General features: G+C 54.8%; 2 protein-coding genes across 19 annotated transcripts in view; both read right to left on the bottom strand.

Annotated features, from left to right (window-relative positions):
* Positions 1–821: 821 nt before the first annotated feature.
* Positions 822–20618, bottom strand: LOC142040098 (bone morphogenetic protein 8A-like). Of its 2 annotated transcripts, XM_075047380.1 has the most exons (8): positions 20511–20618; positions 13078–13225; positions 6073–6265; positions 5220–5368; positions 4181–4375; positions 3466–3545; positions 2989–3099; positions 822–1605 (listed from the first exon to the last, which is right to left on the bottom strand). In XM_075047380.1, exons 1-8 carry the CDS (start codon positions 20532–20534, stop codon positions 1456–1458), a joined length of 1050 nt encoding a protein of 349 aa, XP_074903481.1. In that variant the 5' UTR covers positions 20535–20618; the 3' UTR covers positions 822–1455. The 2 variants fall into 2 exon arrangements, with proteins under 2 accessions (XP_074903481.1, XP_074903480.1); XM_075047379.1 differs by lacking the exon at positions 20511–20618 and having other exon boundaries at positions 13078–13544.
* MACF1 (microtubule actin crosslinking factor 1) overlaps positions 16083–22631 on the bottom strand; it is a 146874-nt gene continuing 140325 nt past the window's right edge. For 10 of the 17 annotated variants that reach the window (XM_075047360.1, XM_075047365.1, XM_075047366.1 and 7 more), the window contains 4 exons: positions 20609–20820; positions 19924–20034; positions 17910–18033; positions 16083–17531 (listed from right to left, as the gene is read on the bottom strand). In XM_075047360.1, the coding sequence (XP_074903461.1) occupies positions 17275–17531; positions 17910–18033; positions 19924–20034; positions 20609–20820 (704 nt within the window). In that variant the 3' untranslated portion in view covers positions 16083–17274. The remainder of the gene's footprint in view (positions 17532–17909; positions 18034–19923; positions 20035–20608; positions 20821–22631) is intronic. The other 7 variants (XM_075047369.1, XM_075047367.1, XM_075047370.1 and 4 more) reach the window with 1 other exon arrangement.

The following is a 22631-nucleotide window of genomic DNA, read 5'->3' as shown; positions in this document are numbered from 1 at the left end:
TGGTTTTCCATGCCGTTTGGGGGTTGTGCATTGCCCTACAACTGGGACAAGATGAGATACGGGCACTCAGACGTGACTCCTGAGAAACACAGAAAACAACCCAGCATTTCCCTTCCTTTCTCCTTTCTTTTTATCGTATATATCTCAAATTTTTGAAGACGGTCCTTGCAGACACCTTCAGCAACACCTGAACCAGGGAGAGCCCTCGCTCGACAGGGGAGTCAATGGAAGCCCTGGGCTTTCTCTCTGCTGAAGGCACCACGTCGCACAGAGCCATAATCGCATCCTGAGCTGGATTTCATATGGAATTAGTCAGGAGATAAAATCTTTCCAAAGAAGCGAGACCTTTTCTCAGGAAGCCGTGCATTGGCAGGGAGATCTTTCTTATTTTGGTGGGTTTATTGGGATTTTTTCCTTTGCATTTGGCTAAGCCAGGTTCGTTATTTGTTTAGTGACGCAAGGTTCCCCAGGCACCCGAGCTGAGGAACAGGCCAGGCCCTTTCCTTTTAAAATCCGAGCAAATAAGTAACTTAATTGTGCAAATAGCCCAGGGAAGCTGCCTGGGGCTGGTGCGGCCACAGCCCTGTTGTGAGCCCATGGGAAGCATCCACCGGTGAACGCAGCCGCCCTCCTGGCCAGGGAGATGCAGCCTGACCTAAAACTCACAACATCACAACAGTTTGGTGGGGCTCGTTTTCAAGCAAATAGGTACAATTATAGCCGACCCCAAGTATTTTTTCGTTGCGAAATCCTGTCCGCCGAACAGAGCACTGCTGTGCTGTGACATTTATTAAAAAACAAAGAGCAAGAGAAACTACGTGTTTACTTTCCAAACTAGGCGTTTATTTTATAACAGTGTCATAGCTCAATATGGATTTTTTTTTTTTTTTTTCCAGCTGGCTGAGTTTTGTGAACTTTGAGTAAACAGGAGCAGGTTAGTCAGCCAGCTACTTAATTGGCTGATGGTGTTTTCATTAAGGGAATTAAAAGCGCTGGGTAGAGGTGCGTTAGTTAGACATACATGGCTAGAAACAGCTCAATCCCAGAGCAACTCAGATGCCGCCTCCCGTGTCCTAATTGCCCTTCAGCCCAAACTGCCTCCACCGGAGACTGCAGCAGCCTGTGAGCCAGCAGTGCGAGGGGAAAACACATCAGCCACGAACAAAACAGACACGTAACCAGCCACAATTCCTCTCTTCCCTATATATATATATATATATGTATATATGTATGTGTCTCATTAAGTGCGGTCAGAGAATAAAAGTTTTATATTATTTACATCCACTTCTAGGAAGGGGTGGGAGGGATTTATTTTTATTATTTATTATTTTTAATGGACTTTGCCATGATGCAGCCCGTGAAACTCCTCTTCCACCCGTGCAGCAGAAACCCAGTGTCACGTTGCTCTGGTGGAGCCGGGCTGGGACGTTCAGGGATGGGGATGGGACCCGACCGTCAGTGGCAGCCGCAGGATTTCACCACCATGTTGCGGTGTTTCTTGAGGATGACGTTGTTGTTGCTGTCGTAGTAGAGGACGGAGGTGGCACTGAGCTTCGTGGGTGCACAGCACGCCTTGGGGACGGCTTCGGGCTTCATCAGGTGGACCTGGGGGATGGATGAAGCCTGTGAGCGCTGGCAAACGCAGCTCCAGGCAAAAGCATCAAACCAGCTCTTAACTGCAAAAAGCCTGGGTGAATGAGGAGATTATTTCCAGCTTTTTGCAAAAATATTTATTCTAAACTCTGGGCAGTCCTTGCTGCAGTTTACATTGGAGCGGGGCTCGTGGCACTGTGCAGGCAAGGCAGCCCCTTCATTAATTTGGGTTTTCTGGGCCCTTTTCTCACTGTAAATAGGCAAATGGCTAAAAAAAAAAAATTAATCAGGGCAGTGCAGGTCTCACTCCTGTGGGGGTGGGGGGGTGCTGTTGCAAATAGAGATCCTCCTTCCAGGCTCAGCGCTGCCCCAAATTGAACATCTTGCACTAAAAATCTTAAGAACACAACACATCTCTCAACACGACGCTCCTTCGGCTCAGTCATCCGCTGCTCAGGACGCACGTTATCCCAGTAATTTGCTATACAGCGTAAGCTGGGAGGCTCACAGGCTGCTGGACGCACGCAACCCTTGCTGGCTTTACCCGACATGTGCGATTAATTTATTGCAGGGGCAGCCGAGCTCTCCCAGTTCGGAAGTCCGGTGTTTTTGCTGTCAACCCCTGCTATTTGCAGCACAGGCCGGGGCTGGCACGGCTCCCCGGCCACGTTTGCCCCGGCGCTTCCCAGAAGGGCCGGATCCGGGCGCCAGGTGATTCACATCCTGCCCAAACGGCTCCGTTTCGGGAAGAGCATTGGGTTTAGGGGTGATGGGTGGGTGTAGGGGGGGAAGGGGACCCCCTCCCCGCCGCTGCCAGGATCGTGCCCAGCCCTGGAAGGGGCCTCTGGCAGGTTCGTTAATGGAAAAATTAAACCCCACCAGGCGACACCTTCAAAGGCTCGGCCAAGGACTCGGCGCTCCCTGTAATTAACCGCGAACACCGGAGCCGGTGTGACTCTGCCATTGGGAAATCAAACACTCACAGGGCAGGAAATTCCAGAAATTAAAGCACCGGCTGGGATGTGGGGTGGGTTTGGGAAAAACGGGGCATTAAAGCCTTCCTGCTTGGAATATGCTGAGCCCAACGTTTGGGTGCTGAGCCACAGCAGCATTTCGTGGGACCTTGGGTGAAACCTTCATGCACGGCTGGCGAGGAAGATGCATGGGTGACCCGATGCCCTTCCCCACCGGCTGAGCACCCATCCAGATGTGCACGCACCCACTGATGCTTTATCGGGAGCTGGAGCTAAACTGCACCCTCCAACCTAAACGCTCTCAAATGCAAGCGTGCCCAGCCCCAAATCCACTTCTCCCTCAGGACCTGCCGGGGTCTGACCGCTCCCCCCAGGACCCCCAGTGTCCCCCCCCGGGGCTGCCATCGCGGGTTGCACTGACCAAGGACTGCAGGATGGCGTGGTTGGTGGCATTCATGCAGGAATCCAGGGGGAAGGCACATTCCCCCTCGCAGTAGTAGGCTGAGTACCCCTGTGGGGCGATCACCCAGTCCTGCAAAAAAAAAAAAGGGATTACGCCATGGACTTCACCCTTCTGCACCCCTTCATCTATTCCCCACCTGCAAAAACAACCCAGCCGGCTCCTCCCCGGGCAGCTGTGCCAGCAGCAAGGGTTTATTTTGATTTTTTTTTCGGCCTGAGCCGTGAGTTGTTCAGGGTCACCAATGGGGTTTGGGGTTGTGGCAGTTCATGTTTGCCTTCTCAGCTCCCAGGATGGGGCTGTGGCAGCTCCCGTCTGCCCGCACTGCTTACAGATTGCTTTATGGGCAGGAGAAGCCAGGCTGAAAGGGAGCCTGGAGGGGGGGAATAATGATGAATTTTTTTTTTTTTGCATTCATTTCTCCCAGAAGATAAGTACCAGCCAACCGAGGTCCTGAAAGCTGACATAGAGCTCGTGGCGCCGGCAGACCTGCCGCCCGTCCGTGGCATGGACATCGTCTGTGGGAGAAGGGGACAGACAGCGTCAGCCCTACAGTGCCAGCATCCCGCTCCTCCCCAGCCATCTCCACTCAAGGGTGGGATTGAAGAGCCCGTATGATCGGGGTTAGAACAAAAGAAGAGGAGCCTCCATTGTTGCACAAAAGGAAAAGAAGCTTCAGACCGGCCTGAAATTTATTGCTCCAGCACTGGGACGTGGGGATTCATCCTGGGAAGGGCTAAATCCCAGCTCTGTTCACAGAGCCGTTGGCCTCAAGGGTTTTCCAAGCTAAATGGGTTTGTGAGACCTGGGTCTTCCCACTCCCCTCCGGCCTGAACAGCTTCCCGGGGCCGTGACACCCTCCCGGGGTGATGCCCTCCCAGGGTGGCTTCAAAGCCAAAGGCAGGGATGCAAAAAATCCAATATTCAGGTAGGCTGAAAATCCCACAAAACACTATTGCCCCAGACCCACTGCACCTCCTGAACTGCAAACAACCCCAACCCTAAAAACCCAGAGCTCTTTTTTCTGCTTCCCTTGGGGCCAAAATTGGGATTTCTGACAGGGCAAGCTACTAACAGAATGTCCCACGATCAGGGCAGCAGCAGAACCCGGTGTCTTCCATAGGGACCACTTCTCACCCCGCAAAGCTCTTACCAAAAATTCCCGGCAGCTTGTTTGGATGAGGGAGGTCATTCGTCTTCTTGGGCTGCCGCCTCCTCGGGGGCTTGGCCGCTCGTGTAACACGTGCGGGGCTGGGACTCGCCCGGAAAAATGTCACCATGAAGGGCTGCTTGGAGCGGGGACCCCGGCGCCCCAGCAGACCTGCCGAGCCGGGGTCGACGCTGTGCCCTGCAGAGATGGGACCACGCACCGGTTTGCTCTCAGAATGAACTCATTTGGTTATAGCAAGGAGAAAAAAATACAGGAAATTTGCAGTGGGGAGCTGTGATTTCAGCATCCCCAGCGGCTGGACCCCCCCTCCCAACCCAGGGCTCCCACTCTGCTTTTGCCCCCCAGGTGGGTGTATGATGGGCAGCTTACAGAGGTGGTACGGCATCACCCCGCACGGCTGCCACCGTGCGATGGTCACGCAGAGCAATTCAAGGATTAAAACCAAGTGAGACCCAAGCGACCAATTTTCCCCTTCACCGCTGGGGAGGAAAGCTCGGTGTGCTGGGAGGGAAGGGGATGGATGGGGCATTTGTCATCTCCCCCTCCATGGGAGCAGAGATGCTTCTTCGAAGCAGATTAGATCCCATGGTGAGAAGAGGGTTAATCCTCCAGCACACGCACACACACAAACACACGAGGATCCCTCCAGGTAAGGAGTTCATTAAGTGCTAATGGAGTTATTACAGTCCACACCAGGAACCCCATTAGCATGAATGCCTTTAGGAGGCTTCTTGCCTGCAAACCCAGCCGACTTCTGGCGCCCATGGGTTCTCCATCACAGCTGGAAATTTAAAATTGCAGTGAGGAGACAAACCCCACCACCGCCTGCTGTGGCACCAACAGGGGAGATGAGAGGACTCTGGTTATAGAATCATAGAATCATTTAGGTTGGAAAAGACCTTCAAGATCATCGAGTCCAACCATCAACCATGCTCACTAAACCATGTCCTGAAGTGCCTTGGCTACGTGCAGTTCCTGGGGATTTGGTCCCAAATGCTGTAGGTAGGTTAGGCAGGCTTACCATCATCTGTCTCTACGTAGAGTCGCAGCCCCAGGTTGTATTTCTGATCCACTAACCAGTGGTTGCTGGCGGCCGTGACGTCAAACACCAGCCAGCCTTCGGTCCCGGCACGCAGGTCCTGGACATCCAGCAGGAACAGGTCAGACTCCCTGTAGAAATGGGGGGAAAAAAGAGCCGGTGAGTAACAGTACCCAAAGGGCACCAGCATGAGCGATAATTCACGGAAATTACTCCTTGGTGCCTGTGTCCATACAGGTCCAGGCACAGCCAGGTCAGGACCGTGGCTCCCAGTGCCTCCGGCTGTGCTGGACATGATGGTGGCAGCTGCCCTGGGAAAAGCATCCTCCCAGCCCTGGCCGAAAAGCTGAGGTGTGGCATTGCCCAGTGGGAAAGCGTGGGAACAGCCGTCCGCGGTGGTGCTGCTTCCCTTGGTGTTTCCATGGTGGTGGGAAGGGAAAGTTCTGGGGCTGGTGCTTGTGGGGGGCCCCATCCCCAACTTCATCGCCATCCCCATCCCCAACTTCATTGCCATACCCAGCCCCAACTTCATCACCATTCCCAACTTCATCACCATCCCCAACTTCATCACCATCCCCATCCCCAACTTCATGGCCATCCCCAACTTCATCCCCATCCCCAACTTCATCCCCATCCCCATCCCCAACTTCATTGCCATCCCCATCCCCAACTTCATCACCATCCCCAACTTCATCACCATCCCCATCCTCAACTTCATCACCATCCCCATCCCCAACTTCATCACCATCCCCAACTTCATCGCCATCCCCAGCTCCATCCTCATCCCCATCCCTGTCTCCATCCTCATCCCCATCCCCATCCCTGTCCCCCTCACCTGTTGGAGTGCTCGGCAGCGATCTCGTAGATGCTGACGTGGAGGGTGTTGTTGGCGTGGCGGGTGACACCCCGCGCCTTGTAGATGCGAAACTCGGCGGCTGTCACCGACTCGCCCGTGGGCACCTGGGTCAGGTCAAATCTGAACTCCTTCCAGTACGGCTTTGGGGAGAAGATGTCCCGGTCCTGTTCGACTGCAGAGCAAAAGGGTCAGGGAGGGTTGTGCTGGGCTGCGGTGGCCCTTGGTGCACCACCGGCCACCCTGATGGGCTGATCAGAGCCTGCAGCCCCTCCACCGAGTCCTACCGACATGATTTGCCTCTAATCTGGGGACAAACCCCACTGGCGCCGGACCCCTCACCCCACTGAGCTCTTGGCTGCTGCATATTCCCATCTCTCCTCTCCTGAGAGTTTTAATCTTGATGCAACCGCCCTTTATTTTTGCACATAGCCCCCCGACTTGATTTTGCTGTAAACTCACCAGCCTCCCAGCTGTCTGTCTTCATTATTAATTTAAAAAAAAAAACAAAAACACAAAGGCTTGGCTATGGTGGGAGCACTGAAAAGCTGCCCCTAGTCCTGAGGTTTAGGGGCTGCAGCTCTTTGCACTTCTCCAAAGGGTGAAAAACCCACCCAAACCCCTGAGTTTTGGAGGTCTGCGAGACTGTCTGGAGCAGGAATTGGGTTTTTTGCAAGCTTTTCTGGTAGCAGGTGCTCGGGGGACAAAATCTGGACAGCCTGGGGCTTGCCGGGGCCATCGCTGAGCATCACAGGTCCCCTCACCTGCAAGCTTCAGGCTGATGGAATGTAAAGATTTGCAGCCTACGCAAAACTGAGGAGGGGGGGATTGTCGGGTCACTGCTCTGTAAAAATAAAACCTTGCCTTTTACTGAAAATACCTACTTTCTGCAGAAGTCTAGTGCATGTTGGGAAAGGAAAAATCTGGTGATTTTTTTTTTTGACGTCCATAAAGAAAAAAACCACCGTCTTTCTTTACGGTAATGCAGCCCCACACAGTTTCTCTAATATGTAATTATTTTCTTCAAATTGTTCTTTAAAAATATTCCAAGCTGCTATGACTGAATATAATTAAAGTGATTAAAGTTCCTCCTGCTTCAGGCACAAAAGCAACGTAACAAATCTGACCTGGTGCTTACTTTTAAAAATAAAACAAACAAATAATTAAATAAATTAAAACGCATGTTTTAAATGCAATTTTTAACTGATTCCGGGGGGGAAAAAAAACATTCCAAATTTAATACACCATAAAGTTGCCACCCCCATTTATTAGCAGGGAGCAGTGTGGCGCATCTCTCCAAACACTGAGATTTTAATTATGTATTCACAGGTCTTTCTTTTTTTTTTTTTTTTTTCCTTTCCTTTTTTTTTTTTTTTTTTTTTTTTTTTTTCTTTTTTAAAACCCCACATTCCCTCAAGCTACTGGGCTCACCACAAGTTATGTTATAAAAAGAGCCCAGGGCCAGGCGGGCAGAGGCGGATGCGGAGAACGCTTCCTGCTCCCGCGGGGAGGCTGCCCGGCCGGCGGCCAGCTGCGGGCAGAAGGATGCTGCGAGGAGCCGGATCCGGCCCGTGCACCCCCTCGGCGGTGAGGGGACACCAGCCCCCCGACCCCACTGCAGCCCCTCAGGCTCTTTTCTGCTTTTCTGCTTCTTCCACCAACGCATCGCTGATGGTTTAACGCTCCTGGGCCATTAAAGACGCTGCCGAAGCCACCGATGCCTCATGGCTCTTGCAAAATCCTTAAATCCCCCCCAAAAACACCCAGAGGAATCATCCCGTTTTGTTTTTTCACTGATAAACCCCCAGCGGGAGGTCCTGCGGTCAGTTTGGGGGACACCCAGGTACAGAGCGGTGCCTCTTTGAGTATTTTTGGTCACCTGGATATTTCATGGATCACCCCTTTGCTCCCTGGCATCAGGCGAGACCCAACCAGATTAAATACCGGCTCAGAAACCAGCACAGTCTTCACGGGCTGCGTGTCTTCGGCAAAGCGATGCTGTGGGTGGACATTCCTCCGGGGAAGGGCAGGAGGAATTTTATGGCAGAGCCGAGGAGGTTACAGGGACCCAGCAATACAAAAAAAAGTCCCTGGGGTGATTTTTCAACCTTGGAGAAGGGTGAAAACCTTTGCTAAAGCAGCAGTTTGTTACGAAATCTTTGCAGCCGTATGCTGCGGAGGTGATGGAGATCAGAGCTGAAGGCAGAGGGAGGTGAGCTGGCGGGGAGGGAAAGCCCTGGCCAGGGATGAGAAACACTAAAGGAGACCCCAATTAGTTGTGCACCTTGATGAACCAAATGAGCTGGCCTTAATAGCAAGCTGCCTAGTGTTTGGGATGAGAGACTAAAAGAGGAATCCCTGCTTGCTCCTCCATTTCGTGGAGCAGGACCAAGGGCGAAGCATCCTCTCCTGTGCTGACATGGGGTTAGCACCGCAGAGGAGGACGACGGGGATGGGACCGGCTGCACGGCGTTTAACAAACAGCAATCCAGGCTGATGATCAGCAGGTTGGAGGAGGTTTAATATCACCATGTTTTCTAGCAAAATTATAAATGGCTGCAAAATTATAAATGGCTGCAAAATTATGACCCTGCCGCAGGGGAGCACATGTTGCATCCCGAAAGCACCCAGCGCCCTTTGCCTAGGTGGAAAAGTGGGTGCTAAAATGCTGCTGGTGCTGGGGGTGTGTGCATGGGAGATGGGCCCTCCCCGGCCGGCCAGGAGCCCGTCGCGCCTGGGAACCTGCTATTGATTCGGGGCGGGTTGACTCAGCCACACTGCCAACCCTCAATTATCTGTGGGCGGATTATCCGGATTGCAGATGAGACACACTAAAAAAACCTAACCCAAGCTCTTTGCTCTCTTTGCCCCCTCCTTTGGCATTTACCGTCTTCCCCTCAAGAGCTGCTGCGTCTTTCCCCAAAGCTGAATGCCATGATTATGCTGTGTGCTCCCACCACCCCAAAAAAATTAATAAAAAAAAAAAAAATGGGGCCATGCAACCCCTGGCCAGGGATGCCCAGCTCCAGCTGGGCTGAGCATCTCTGTGTCCCCCAGCCCCTGTGTGCTCCCGTTCTCTTCCCAGAGATGGGGTGCCGGGGCTGCCTGCCCTTCGTCCTGCTCCCCAGGTTATTTTTAGCTACACTTTTTTTCACTGTAAACTTTCCCTGTTTCTATAAACTGCGCATCAGTCATAATTACGGGTCCTGGCTGCTCCCAATGGTCCCCATGATCATATTTCAGACACTAAATTAAAAGGAAATGCCAGGATATTCAACCACATCAAGTGCTCTGAATCCTAAAATAGGTTTAAAGGGGATGCAAGGAAGATGCTATCCTTCACTTGCAAGCAGGAAAAAATAAGCTCCGGAGGTTTTCCAAAGCAGGGAGAGATTTAAGAGTTATCCCAAGTACTATGAAATGCAGCTGAGCCTCTGCCAGGCTCCCACTTTGTCTCACGAGCGCTTCCTCCATCCTCCCGAGATGAACATCGGGAGCCGCAGGACATGGGGCTCAGCACCGGGCACCCCCAGCCTGGCTGCGAGGCAGCCTTGACCCCCGTTTGCATCCCCCCCGCGCTCCCCCAGCCCCACAAACAGCCGGCTGAGAGCATGGTGTCACAGGTGGACCCCAGAGGATTCTATTTGCAAAGCTTTTCCCATTTAAAACACGCACAGCGGGTGCGTACAGAGCACCGACACCTCTGCACGGGCTCATCCCGCGCTGCCGGAAAACGCTGCCGCACATCCCTTGGCAGTGCCGGGTATTCTGGCCGAGCCGCTGCGGATGCCCGGAGGAGGAGGCACGAACGGCCGTGACATGAGCTCAGGAGTGGGAAAATCCTGACCCTGCTGCTGACAGCAGTTGGATTTTGCTGCTAATTATGTGGGCGCAAAGACGAGCACCTGCCCGGGCACCGAGGCAGGCAGCGGGCGATGCTCTGCCAGCGCGGGGAGCGGAGCAGCACACCCCAACTCCCCGGCTAAATTAAAGAGGTTGCCGTGAGCTCCCACCCCACACTAATGGCTCCTTGCAGCGCCCGGAGCACTGCAGCTATTTTTTGCAAAGGTGCCCTGCCTTCCTCCCCCAGCTCTTCCCAAGAAACACACCCGGTGAAGCCAGGGTTTGCCAGAAAGATGTCCGGCCACGGGCAGAGCTATCCCACCGCTTCACCCGCGTTGGCCGCGGGGGGAGTCCGGCCACATCCCAGGATGGCGGCGGACGCCGGGAAGGGAAAGGGAGGATGTGTGTGTTGTGGTGCCGATGGGCGGTCGCGGGGGGCTCGGGCGCGCTGCAAGCCTCCTCCTCGCCTTCCCGTTACAAACCTCTCTGCTCCGTGATTATACCCTGCGCGTAACCGTGACTCACAGCTGGTGGCTCAGCCCTGGCCGAGAAGAAATCTCAAAGCCCATCCTTACCCCAGGCTTAAAAATACAACCCACCTGACTCCTTCAGTGAGGGCACAGAAATAGCATGGGTCAGGCTTACGTGAAGTGTTTTATCTTCACGCCAAGAGGCAGCGAGCAGGATGGGACGGGTGGATCCACCATCACCAAACCCAACCGAAGGTGCCTGGTTGGCCGCCCAGCGCCTGGAGGCCCTCGCTGTCCCCAACCCCATCACCTGCCCAGGCCAGCAGGCAGGCAGGGTGCTCTGCCCGCCCAACCCGGGACGTGTTTGTGCACCGGGGAGGTTTGTCATTTCCCCTTCCCAGGAAAAAGGTGTGCCGTTGGGAGCCGTGCTCCGGCCCGGCTCACACAGGGCTACGCGGGCTGGCTGGGAGCAAAGAGGTCCAAGTGCCCAATGGAGCACCGACTTACCCCATTTGCATGCCCCATCAGGGTAATTGTGCAGCAAATTATGCATGTAAATGAAAGCTAGCCTTCTCCCACAAAAATTTATTTAATTAACATGAAGGGGCTGACGAAGCCACAGAAATCAAAGCCATTCAAATTGAAGGCTGGAACTCTGTTCCCTACTCTCCCAGATGCTCCAGGAGCACTGGGAAGGGGAGCGGTGCCAGCACCCCTGCGCCAGCACCGACACCTCCCGGGTGGCTCCCCAGCCCCCCCCAAACATCCCACCCTGGTTGTCATCAAACCTGGCCATTTTAAAGCACTTTTTGCTGCTTGTGTGTTGTCTTGAGAGCTGAGGGGAGCTGGGATTTGGTGCCCCAGTATCTGCCTCCCTTGGTCTCAGCTTGCCTGGGATGCTGAGCCCCCCCAGCCCCAAGGGCTCTAGATGGGAGCTGGGTGCTGGGTGCCTGTGCCTGTGGGCTCCCCTGACCACCACCCGGAGCCGCAGGGTCTGTCCCAGGGAGATCCCGGACCTCTTTACATCCGCACGTGGGATAGGGGATGTAAGAATGGATGGAGAGGACTTGGGAGACACATCCACGGCCCTCCCTCACCCATACCTCCTCCCGAGGGTGCACGTCCCCTCCCTGCCTGGTCTCCCCAGGGAGGTTTCTCCCCATGCTCAGAGCACTGGCTGGGGGGGACACCCCGTGTGGGGTCTGGAGGGATACAGGGGAGAAAAGGGACCCTTGTCTGGTCCCTGGGGGTGCCATGGGAAGGCACCTGCCCACTGCACGCCCTTTGGAACACCACGGTGCAGCAGCCAAATCCAGCCATGCGCTGGGAAGGCATTCCCGAGCCCAGGACATCGGCCACATCTGCGGCTCATGGGCCAGGACGCTGCTCCGTGCCTACTAACCCCCCCACTGCCCCGCACCTCATCCCTCAGCCTTTGCACAAATGCTCCCCAAATGTGCTTGGCCTGGACAGGGACACCCCAACAACCCTTAAAGCAATGAGCAGAAGCGGAGAAAAGCTGCGTATCCGAATGCCTGGATTTGTGCATCCCGCTGGGTTTAGAACCCCCTCGCAGTGCCTGCCCTCGTGGGGGGGACCCCTCGCACCCCGAATGCTCGTGATCCCGCTGATGTTGGCTGGGAATAGCCCCCCTTTCCCTGCCGCTCACGCAACCACCTGGAAATAGGATGGTGGCTGGAACCCAGCATTGCTCAGTAACCAGCTGGACGGGATTCCAGCAATAATTAGCGACCTTGAGGATTTTATTTTGAACCGTGATTCAATGGCCCACCGCGGGTAATTCGGTCCACCCTGCTGTTGGCACGGGAGAGCTGCTGTCCCGCCTGCATGCCCCACTCGCTCTGCAACCAGTTCGCGTGCACCCACCGAAATGGGGAGCGCGGGGTGGGCAACGCAGCTCCCTGAAGCGGGACAAGCCTCTCTCATCCCCAGGTTTCCAGCCTCCCTCCGCTGTGTTACGATGGGGATAGCATTTTTTTGGGGGGGGGAAAGCATCCCAGTTCATTGCAACTTGGGGACAAGCTCACCGAGGTGACTCCGCTTGGTCCCGAGCCCACCAACCCTCAGCCCACCCTCGCTGCGTGACTTTCCCCTTTTCCCTCTCCACTTTTTAAAGCCGAACTGGGTTTCGTGCCCAGGTCGCGCCCAGCCTCACCAGGCCCCACGGTGACCCTCTCCCAGCACCCAGGGTGCACCCCCACGGCCACCGCGTCCCTCACGCCCGCAATCCCGCAGTTATTCAGCTCAACTTTGGGCACAAAAAACTTTTCTGAACTGGGACCCGCTGAGAAAGAGCCCCGGGACCGAGAGATGCTCGGAGCTGTCGGGGCAACAGCTCCGGTCCCCTGCCCGCCCGCCCCGGGGGCTCGCCGGTGACCCCCCCCTCGGTCCCCCCCTGCTCTGCTCCGGTCCCCCCCGGTGCTCCCTGCTCCGCTTCGGTCCCCCCCCCGCCCCGGTCCGTCCGTGCTCTCCGGTCCCTCCGCTCCTTCCCAAGCCGCCCGGATCCTGCCCGTACACCCTCCCCAGTGCCTCCGCAGGCTCCGGTCCCTCCGGTACGCCCCGGTTTGCTCCGGTGTGTCCCCCCCCCCGGCCTTTCTCCCGTTTCTACCAAAGCCCCCTCGAACCCGCCCGCACTCCCCGGTCCCCCGCTCACCCAGATTGACGAGACTGACGACGGTATCGGCTCGGCTGACGACTCTACCGGGCGGGGGGCTTTGGGTGCTAAGCCCGGTAAGCACCCTCCGGGATACCGCCACCTCTTCTTCTCCCTCCTCCTCCTCTTCCTCCTCCTCCTCCTCCTCCTCCTCCTCCTCCTCCCCGGCCACGGCGTGATAAAGATCGAGCATGAAAAGCGGCGCGGCGGCGGCGGGGGAGCGGGAGGCGGCGGGGGTCCGCGGCCGCGGCCGGCCGGGCAGCCCCAGCACGGCCAGGATCTCCCGTTGCACCTCCCGCCGTTCGCCGCCGCTCAAGCGCCGCTGGAGGAAACCGGCGGCGTGAAGGCGGCGGCGGAGGAGCCCGCTGCCGGTGCCCAGTTGGAACAGCACGGCCGCCGCCCACAGAAGAGCCAGGGCACCCAAAGGACCCCGACCCGCAGCCGGGACCACCGAGCGGCCCATGGCACCGCCGCCCCAACCGGTTAGCTCCTTCCCTCCCCCCCGCCCCCCGCCCCCGTTACCCTTCCCGCACCCCCCGCCCGCACGGTGCGGGCACGGGTACGGGTACGGGTACGGGTACGGGTACGGGCACGGCCCGCCCCGGTGGGGTGAGGGAAAGGGACGGTCCCGCCGGCGGCGCCGCCCCGGCCCCGGCTCCGGGATGTCCCGGCCCTCCCCGCCCGGAGGCCCCCGGGGCATGGGGGTGAATCGTTGGGCAACGCGAAATTGTGGGCAGCCAGCCCCAGGGATGGGCACCCGCGTGGGCACCCAAACTCGTGGGCACCCAAAGCCGTGGGCGCCCAGCCCGAGGGATGCTCACCCTCGTGGGCACCCAAATCCGTGGGCACCCAAATCCGTGGGCACCCAGCCCTAGGGATGCTCACCCACGTGGGCACTCAAACCTGTGGGCACCCAAACCCATGGGCACCCAGCCCTAGGGATGCTCACCCTCGTGGGCACCCAAACCCATGGGCACCCAGCCCTAAGGATGCTCACCCACGTGGGCACTCAAACCCATGGGCGCCCAGCCCTAGGGATGCTCACCCTCGTGGGCACCCAAACCCATGGGCACCCAGCCCTAAGGATGCTCACCCACGTGAGCACTCAAACCCATGGGCACCCAGCCCTAGGGATGCTCACCCTCGTGGGCACCCAAACCCATGGGCACCCAGCCCTAAGGATGCTCACCCACGTGGGCACTCAAACCCATGGGCACCCAGCCCTAGGGATGCTCACCCTCGTGGGCACCCAAACCCATGGGCACCCAGCCCTAAGGATGCTCACCCACGTGAGCACTCAAACCCATGGGCACCCAGCCCTAGGGATGCTCACCCTCGTGGGCACCCAAACCCATGGGCACCCAGCCCTAAGGATGCTCACCCACGTGGGCACTCAAACCCATGGGCACCCAGCCCTAGGGATGCTCACCCTCGTGGGCACCCAAACCCATGGGCACCCAGCCCTAGGGATGCTCACCCTCCTGGGCACTCAAACCTGTGGGCACCCAAAGCCATGGGCACCCAGCCCAAGGGGTGCTCACCCTTGTGGGCACCCAGTCCTACAGATGCTCACCCTCATGGGCACCCAAACCCGTGGGCACACATCCTTAGGGATGCTCACCCACGTGGGCACCCAAACCCATGGGCACCTAGCCCCAGGGATGCTCACCCTCATGGGCACCCAAACCTGTGGGCACCCAAACCCATGGGCACACATCCCGAGGGATGCTCACCCTCGTGGGCACCCAGCCCCAGGGATGCTCACCCTCCTGGGCACCCAAACCTGTGGGCACCCAAATCCGTGGGCACCCAGCCCTAGGGATGCTCACCCTCATGGGCACCCAAACCCGTGGGCACCCAAATCCATGGGCACCCAGCCCAAGGGGTGCTCACCCTCGTGGGCACCCAGCCCTAGGGATGCTTACCCTCATGGGCACCCAAACCCATGGGAACCCAGCCCTAGGGATGCTCACCATCGTGGGCAAACCAACCCATGGGCACCCAGCCCTAGGGATGCTCACCCTTGTGGGCACCCAAACCCATGGGCACGCAGCCCTAAGGATGCTCACCCATGTGGGCAAACAAACCCATGGGCAACCACCCTTAGGGATGCTCACCCGCATGGACACCCAAATCCACAGGCATTCACACTCCCATAGCCACCCAAACCCATGGGGCACCCACCCTCCTTGACACCAAAACCCATGGGCAATCACTCCTAGGGATGCTCACCCCCACAGGCACCCAAATCCACGGGCACTCACTCCCATAGCCACCCAAACCCATGGGGCACCCACCCTCATTGATACCAAAACCCATGGGCATCCACCCCATGGATGCTAACCCCCATAGGCACCCAAATCCATGAACACCCACCCCTACAGATACTCACCCGTGTGGGTATCCACTCCCACGGCCACCCAAACCCATGGGCACTCAACCTGTGCATCCACCTTCACAGGCACCCACTTCAGCAGCACCCATCCCCATGGGCACCCCCCCCACAATGGGTACACACCCGGTGCACCCACCCCCACGGACACTGACCTCCCCGAGCACCCACCTCACCAACACCCAACCCCACCACACGCGCACGCACCTCACCAGGCGCTCTCCCTGGCAAACACCCAAATCCAACAGGTACCCTCATCGGTCGGCATCCCCACCGGCGGGCACCCACACCACCCAACACCCTCGCCAGCAGGCACCCACCCACCTGGGCCTTTTAATTTCGGGGCTGGCGGTTCCCTGCTCCCTTCTCCAAGGAAATCTGTGTGCAGACGCCCCGCGGCTGGCACAGCCGTTGCCTCCCCGCACGGGATAAACAGCTCCAGCTCTCGTACTTAAAAATCTTAACACTGTGGAATAAAGTAGGAGGCAAGGTTGTTTATTACTGCAAGCAATTTTAATACAAAAATGTGTCTGGTTTTTAAACAATTCATTGGTAGAGCTTCAGTTTTGCCTCAATTTAAACCAATTGAGAGAATCACACAGCAACACGGTCAGAGCCAGAGAGGAACAATATTTAATAAATACAGGAGCTCCGGAGAGCCCTCTCCCCCGGCCCGTCTCCTGGTCACTTGGTCAGTCTGATTTTATTACAAAGAAAAAGTAGCGTACAAAAGCGAGACAGGACTTGTAGCAAGTGTGCTGGTGAGACTCATTTCAAGGACAAGCAACTGTGCGTGTAAGTCCAGATTTCTTCTAGGAGCAGAGGTCACATCAATCTCAGCCTGGTTGGAAGTGGAATGACCAGTTAAATAATAAATAGGAAAAAAGAGATGCAGATAAATAGCGATTCTGTAAGGAACACCTCGGGTCGATCTCTTAGGCCATCGATCCAGAAGAATCCTCTAATTTGTAGGACCCACCACCGCTAAGGGATGTATCTGAGTGATCCAGACCTGCAATCTTACCAGCGTGCTCTCCTCTGGCCAGCTTCAGCGTGAACCCCCTCCCCAAACCCATCACCATTTGTTTGTTCTTTAAAAACGAAGTTGTCGGGACAGTATTTTCAAGACAGCAATTGTCATGACCTTTGCTGTAGTGTGTGCAAATTTTATTAAGTCAAACTCCGCTTTCTTCAGGTAAAACCACATAGCTTTAAAAAAATGGAAACATAAGCCCCAAAGTCCCCTCACCTCATGTTTCTCTGGTTGAGGTATCTGTGATTTACAAAAAGAGAGTTCCTTGAACACTGTAGGATTCAGGTCTTCGCTTTTAAATATAATTTACCTTGCTGAGACAGCAAGTTAAGTTTATAAAGATGCATTTAGGAAACAATCCTAAAAGATAAAGCAGGTTCACACCCTGCACCGCGCAGAAATCCTATTTATATTTTAGTTTTTCTTTACACTTTCACATCTTGACCTTTTTTTGCTTCCTTTTTTTTTTTTCTTTTTCTTTTTCTTTTTTTTTTTCTTTCTCTCCCACATTTCAGTTTTCCAGGCCCCTCTCTGAACAGGGGTCACCGAGAGGCAATTTTTATCTACATAAATATTCACATGAAAATAGTAACTTACAAAAAAGGAAAAAAAAAAAACCCAAATAAGGCAGCTTCATAACACAACTTTCTTTTACACTTTTAACAATATAGTTTCTCCCATTTAGAATAAATATACATCCAATGTACGTAGCAGGGTTAAAAATTGGACACAGGTTGGGTTTTCTTTCTTTCAGGAGGGCGTGGGTACAGTATTATCTTTTAGGGCCTGGAGTTTTTGGGGTGGCAGTGGTTGTTTTCTTGGACATGGTTGGGATTTTGGAGGGTTTGGCCATCCCCCGGCGCGAGCCGCCCTGCCCGCCGGCCACGCTGCTCTCCGAAGTGTCCGAGCACGCCGACTGCGTTTCCAGCAGGTCAAAATCGGAGGCGTCGCTTCCCCGCCGGCTGCTGGCCCGGCTCCCCGTGCGGCTCCCGGCACGGCTGGTGGGACGACTGGCTGTTTTTTTGGGATCTGCAAGGGGAGCCGAGAGAGCTGTGAGCAGGCAGAGGAGGAGGAGGAGGAAGAAGAGGAGGTTTCTTCCCCATGCCCAGACCCACCGGCACCCAAAGCCCCAGCACGGCTGCTTTCAACCACCCGCCCAGCACCCCTAAAACGGGGGATTCAGCATCAGGACCGATTCGTTCCCAAACTTTTAACGAAGAAGCAGCAGCAAGCCCTCGCAGTGAGACATCGCTGCAGCATCTCTCCCAGGCAGGGACAGAGTGGTGGGCATCGGCTTCCCCAACTCACTGCGGGCTCCCTAAATATTTAATATTTTTCTCTGCCAATTTAAGCAACCGAGTAGGAACAGCGGCGGCAGGAGTTTTTCGGTCTTTGCACCGAACTTACCTGCCCGACTGGTTTTGGCACCTGTAGAGACCGGTGAGGAGCTGTTACTGGTGTCTCCAGCCAGGGAGGTTCGGCTGGAGTGGAAGGTGGGTCGCTTCAGCTTGCTGCCCGCGGAGGGGGTCACCTTGGGAGGAAGCACACACAGAACATCTTTTAGGTGTCACCTGGGCCGTAACGGGCCAAGATCCCGTCCGAGATCAGTACTTCGGCAAAAGGATTTTGACACTGAAGGAACACCCATCTTAATGGTCAAGGAGAACACAAGCTGTCGTTTCAGCAGTGGTTAATAAAAAAAGAAAAAAAGCCTGGATCCTGAAAATTTGGAGGGCAACGGCAGTTTGTGCGCTGCAGGCTGATGCGCAGCTATTTGTTGGGAAAAAAAATAAAAGCAAAGCTGCTATCCATCTGGAGGAGGACGGCATCACCTGGGCTCAAACGCTCCGCAAAGAGAACGTGAAATCTTGCAAAAATAGGTATTTTAGCACCTAAGCAGCTCAGGACCATCTTGGAAGGTCAAATAAAATGCAGTGTCTTGAGAAACGCGTCCCGTTGTAGGGAGGCATCAGCGCAGCGTGATTCTGCGAGGTGGAGGGATGTTGCCCTGGTGCCGGTGCCCCGGGCAGGTCCATGCACGCGAGGGCGGACAAATTTGAAGAACGATGAACAGGGACGCAGCAAATCAGCTTCGGTCGCATCCTGAAACGGTGCTTTTCCTGACCTTTAAGATGTTGCAAACGCAGATGGAAGGGTTGGGGAAGGGGAAAGCAGCACGGAAGAAAGCGAAGGGGAAGGTGCCGGCGGGACGAGGGCACCTGGATCCAGCTGGAAAGGGCAGCTCCAGTTTCTATACATCAACCAAAGCTCTGGGTTTGGGGCAGCGCTGCAGAAAAGCGACTGCCCGTGGTGTCCCCCTTCCACCCCAGGGCTTGGGGGGGGGCACCGCCATGCTGCAGGGGTCGGCTCCAGCCCAGCTGCATCCCCGGATAAATGTACATTAAAATCAGAGGGCATTTCCCAACGAGCTTTAAAGCCACGGCTGGAGAGGTTTCCCTCCATCCCCTGCGATTTTGTGATTTCAAGATTTCTAAGTTTGCCAAAAATGTCACGAAACTGGAGCTGCAGTGGGGGAGAGGGCGGTGGGAGAGGGGCAGCCGAGAAGCGGGCTCCCCTTTGGGTGCCGCGGGAATTAAAATCCATTAACACGTGATTGCGAAGGTACCATTTTCATCATCAGCGATTTCAATTCTCGTCCTTGATCCTATTTTATAAATATGTTAACAGCAGCAAGCAGGCAATTTAGGGCAATTGGGGAAGTGCTCCTGACCTTCTGATGATTTAAAATAATTCCTTTTCTGCATGAAAGCGCTGCCGGTTATCTTGCCAGCGCGCACCGCCACTCAGTGCATCACTGAGATCTACCTGGTATTTCTCATCACAGGTTCACAAGGTCAGGAAAGTCCGCGAGGAGGCTGAAACTTTAGGGAGATCAAAGTCTCAGCCCGAATTCATCCTCCTGGGAGCATCAAGCTGGTGACAGTGCCGGACACACCATACGTGCTTCAACACGGTGATAAATACAAGCGCTTCATAAAAATGAAGGCAATGTGGTTATTGTGCATGCGCTGTAGCTGATTTTCAGGTCTCAACTCGGCTGCCGCATTTCAATTTTTTGAAAGCCAAAACACGGCCGCTTTTCAGTACTTAAAAGCTATTAAAGCTTGGAAAATTTCTTTTTTTTTTTTTTCTAAAGCACAAGAGGATAAAGGTCACTCTCTTGGTTTGAAAGCAGGTAAATGTGAATTGCAAGCTGTCGTGCTTTATTCTAGGGTTGATGTTTTATTTAATCCGAGTTAGAAACCCATGAAAAACGCTAACAGTCGGAGCGTTAGCGGTGCTAACAAGCGCTGCTCTACCACAAGGAAAGCGTTAAAACAGGCAGGGGAGCAGGACTTCTCCGTGCCAGGGGCACTCCGGCCTGTCAGCAGGTCCTCAGGGCTGCGAGACCATACTCTACCTCGGCGCTCGAGAGCTGGAAGTCGGAATAATCGAATCCCCTCAGGGGGGTGCCCGCTTTACTGTTTATCAACCAGGGTTTGTCATAACATCGAGAGAAGTGATGTGGAGTCTGTGAAATGGAAAATCCAAGGAGGGGGGGGAGAGGTGGAAGTGAGTGAAAAAAAAAAAAAAAAAAAAAAAAAGGAAAAATATCTGGAATGGGGAAAATGGCACTAAAATGAAACGAGAACCAAACAGGAAATATATAAATTAAAATAAAGGGAAAAAACCCAAACAGACGATGGAATAAAACATGCATGGGCGAACAATGTGGTGGGAAAGGAGACACGATGGGCAATGGCTTCTTCCTGCGTGCCGGCCAGACACCAGGGCTGTGGCACTGCCCTGCCTCGGGGACCAGGAGCCTTCGGCTGCACGGCGAGCGCCGGGGACCCTCCTGTGGAGCCACGAGTGCCCAGTTTGGGCTGAAAACCTGTCCTGCGCCGTCCCACCCCACCCATCCCACATGGACAGCAGGGTTCTTCCTGCAGACACCATGAGCATCCTCTACAGACCACGGTAACCACCAAGGTCCCAAGCCCCAACCTTCCTCCTCCTCCTCCTCCTCATCTCACTGGGACAGGTTTGGAGGCCACCGGTTTCTAAAGGAGAGGCAAGAGGAAGGCTTCACGCATGAACCCCACCTTGGCTCCGCTGGCCGGAGTTGCAGGAGAGGATGGCATGGAAGCGCAGCTGTGGTTGCTCTGGCTGGCGCTGGAACTGGATCGCGTCGGGGAGGCTGCTCGGGAGGACGGTTTTGATCTTCGGCCTCGCGATCGGAAGGGTGTCATTCCCTGGGAAGCCCCCTCCGGCAAGATGAATTTCTCTCGGAGTTCAAGGTTGGTCCGTCCTCGGGCTGGAAGGGGACAAAGAAGAGGAGACGTGAGGTTTGCAGGAACGCAACATCATTACCGGGGGTCGGAGCGTGTGTCCTTGCGATGTCTCCCCAAGCCCATCTCCGAGGGGGAGCGGACGGCAGCGAGACCGTCCCGGCTCTTTTGCTCTGCCCTAACCACCTCCTGCCACAGATCAGCTCTCTGAGAAATCAGCCGATTAAAAGCTGCTTAAGGTGCGTGAATTCATACTGGATGCTCTATTATTCTCTCATGTCTTGGGGAAAGCATCCTGATGGCCTTTAAAGACACCATGTTACAACAGTGGCCAATGTCATCTTTAATGTGGCTTAAGAATAGTAAGAGCAGCTTTGAAGGGTTGAGATTCTGCTCTCTCACAGCTCTGGGCAGCTCTTTACCAGTTTTGGGGGAGAGATGAGAGAGAAGTGACCACTACCCATTAAAAGCCAACTTTAAAACTTTCATCCAAACGCCCCACAGAGCTGGAGGGTCGGCCTTCGACAAGCAAGGGGCAACCAAGCAGGGAGAAAATCTGTACAGACTTCAGCTCCTGGGCCAGCTGACATGTGCCAACTTATTTCATGCTCATGGTGTCTGAACAGAGAGCAAGGGCATCCACTGAGCCTTATGGGGCATGGGAGCAATTTTAGAGTCAATGCATTATGGACCAGAAAGCCAAAAAAGCAACTGCAAAAGGGAAGCACCACGCTGAGATAACCAAGGGATGGAAATAACCTCAGTGTCAGCACTGTAAAACATCTGCTGCAAAGCATGAACGGGGGAGGCTGGAGGAGCAGGAAAACCCTGAAGGTTCCCTGAAGCAAGCGGTACACGCTGTAAATCATGCTGCTTTCAGCAACAGCCGTCAGACAGCAGGAGCAAGGAATGGTCAGGCAGCAGCTTGAAGAAGACATATCCGAAGCAATTAACATCTCAAAGACCCCAGTGAGACGAGGACATATGGAGCACAGACCTAAGCTCTCCAAAATACGCAGCCTTGATGCGCCTCATTCCTGGCCAGCCCCCTTGTTAATCCTTCTCTGTCCCCGGGTCACGGCTCTCGGCCGGTCGCAGCAGAGCATTGCTTCCAGCCCAACAGCTCTGACCACAAAAAAACCTCAAGACTGAAGGTTTTGGAAAGGAGGTGACCCCGGTTCTCCGTGCCCTCGGTACATGACCCTGGTCTGCATTATCCCAACTATCCCTTCCAAACGTGTCCCACCAAATGAGCTCCAGCAAACACTGCTCAGCCCTAAAAACCCAAGATCTAGCTGGTTCTTCCCTTCTAATGTACTGCTGTGTCTTCCTTAAGCTCAGTTCGTCCAGGAGCTTCTTGTACTTGAATTTTCCTGCATTAATGCTGAATTGAAACGTCTTTTTTGTTTCACTGCCAGGCTGGTCAATCTCTGGGACACACTTGTGCAAGGTGATGCTTATCAACACACTTACAGCAGGATGCAGTGCTCAAAATCTGCCAGAGAAATCTGACCCAGACCTGAACAGACCCACAGACAATGATGTCTAAATACAGCCCCCTTTTACAACTCAAATCTTGCATGTGGCAATCCAGAAAAAAGAAGGGTCACGTTTCCACCCTCACAGGCAGAGCTGGGGGAAGAAACTTTATTTTAAGGCATTAAAAGAAGACCCAGCACCATCAGCAGCTCTCACTGCAAACAGCTATTTAAGGTGCATGGTCCTGCACAGCTCAGGGTTTCCAAACTAGTTCCTTATGCTGCTGCTCTAAAGACAACAAACGAACTGAAAATACTTGTACTAGAAATACATCAGAGAGAAATCAAGCAGTTCAAAG

This window comes from Buteo buteo, chromosome 16 (genome assembly GCF_964188355.1).
Source record: "Buteo buteo chromosome 16, bButBut1.hap1.1, whole genome shotgun sequence".
In the NCBI taxonomy this organism is placed as follows: Eukaryota; Metazoa; Chordata; class Aves; order Accipitriformes; family Accipitridae; genus Buteo; species Buteo buteo.
This window is presented reverse-complemented; position numbering and strand designations above follow the sequence as displayed.

What these genes read in the sequence shown, in the direction of transcription:
- LOC142040098 (XM_075047379.1), bottom strand. Translation starts at nt 13,540, where the DNA reads ATGGGCCGCTCGGTGGTCCCGGCTGCGGGTCGGGGTCCTTTGGGTGCC. An exon ending in CAAGCTGCCGGGAATTTTTG is followed by an intron (nt 3,546 to 4,180) that starts GTAAGAGCTTTG and finishes CTTCTCCCACAG; the next exon opens with ACGATGTCCATGCCACGGAC. An exon ending in TTCAGGACCTCGGTTGGCTG is followed by an intron (nt 3,100 to 3,465) that starts GTACTTATCTTC and finishes TTTTTTTTGCAG; the next exon opens with GACTGGGTGATCGCCCCACA.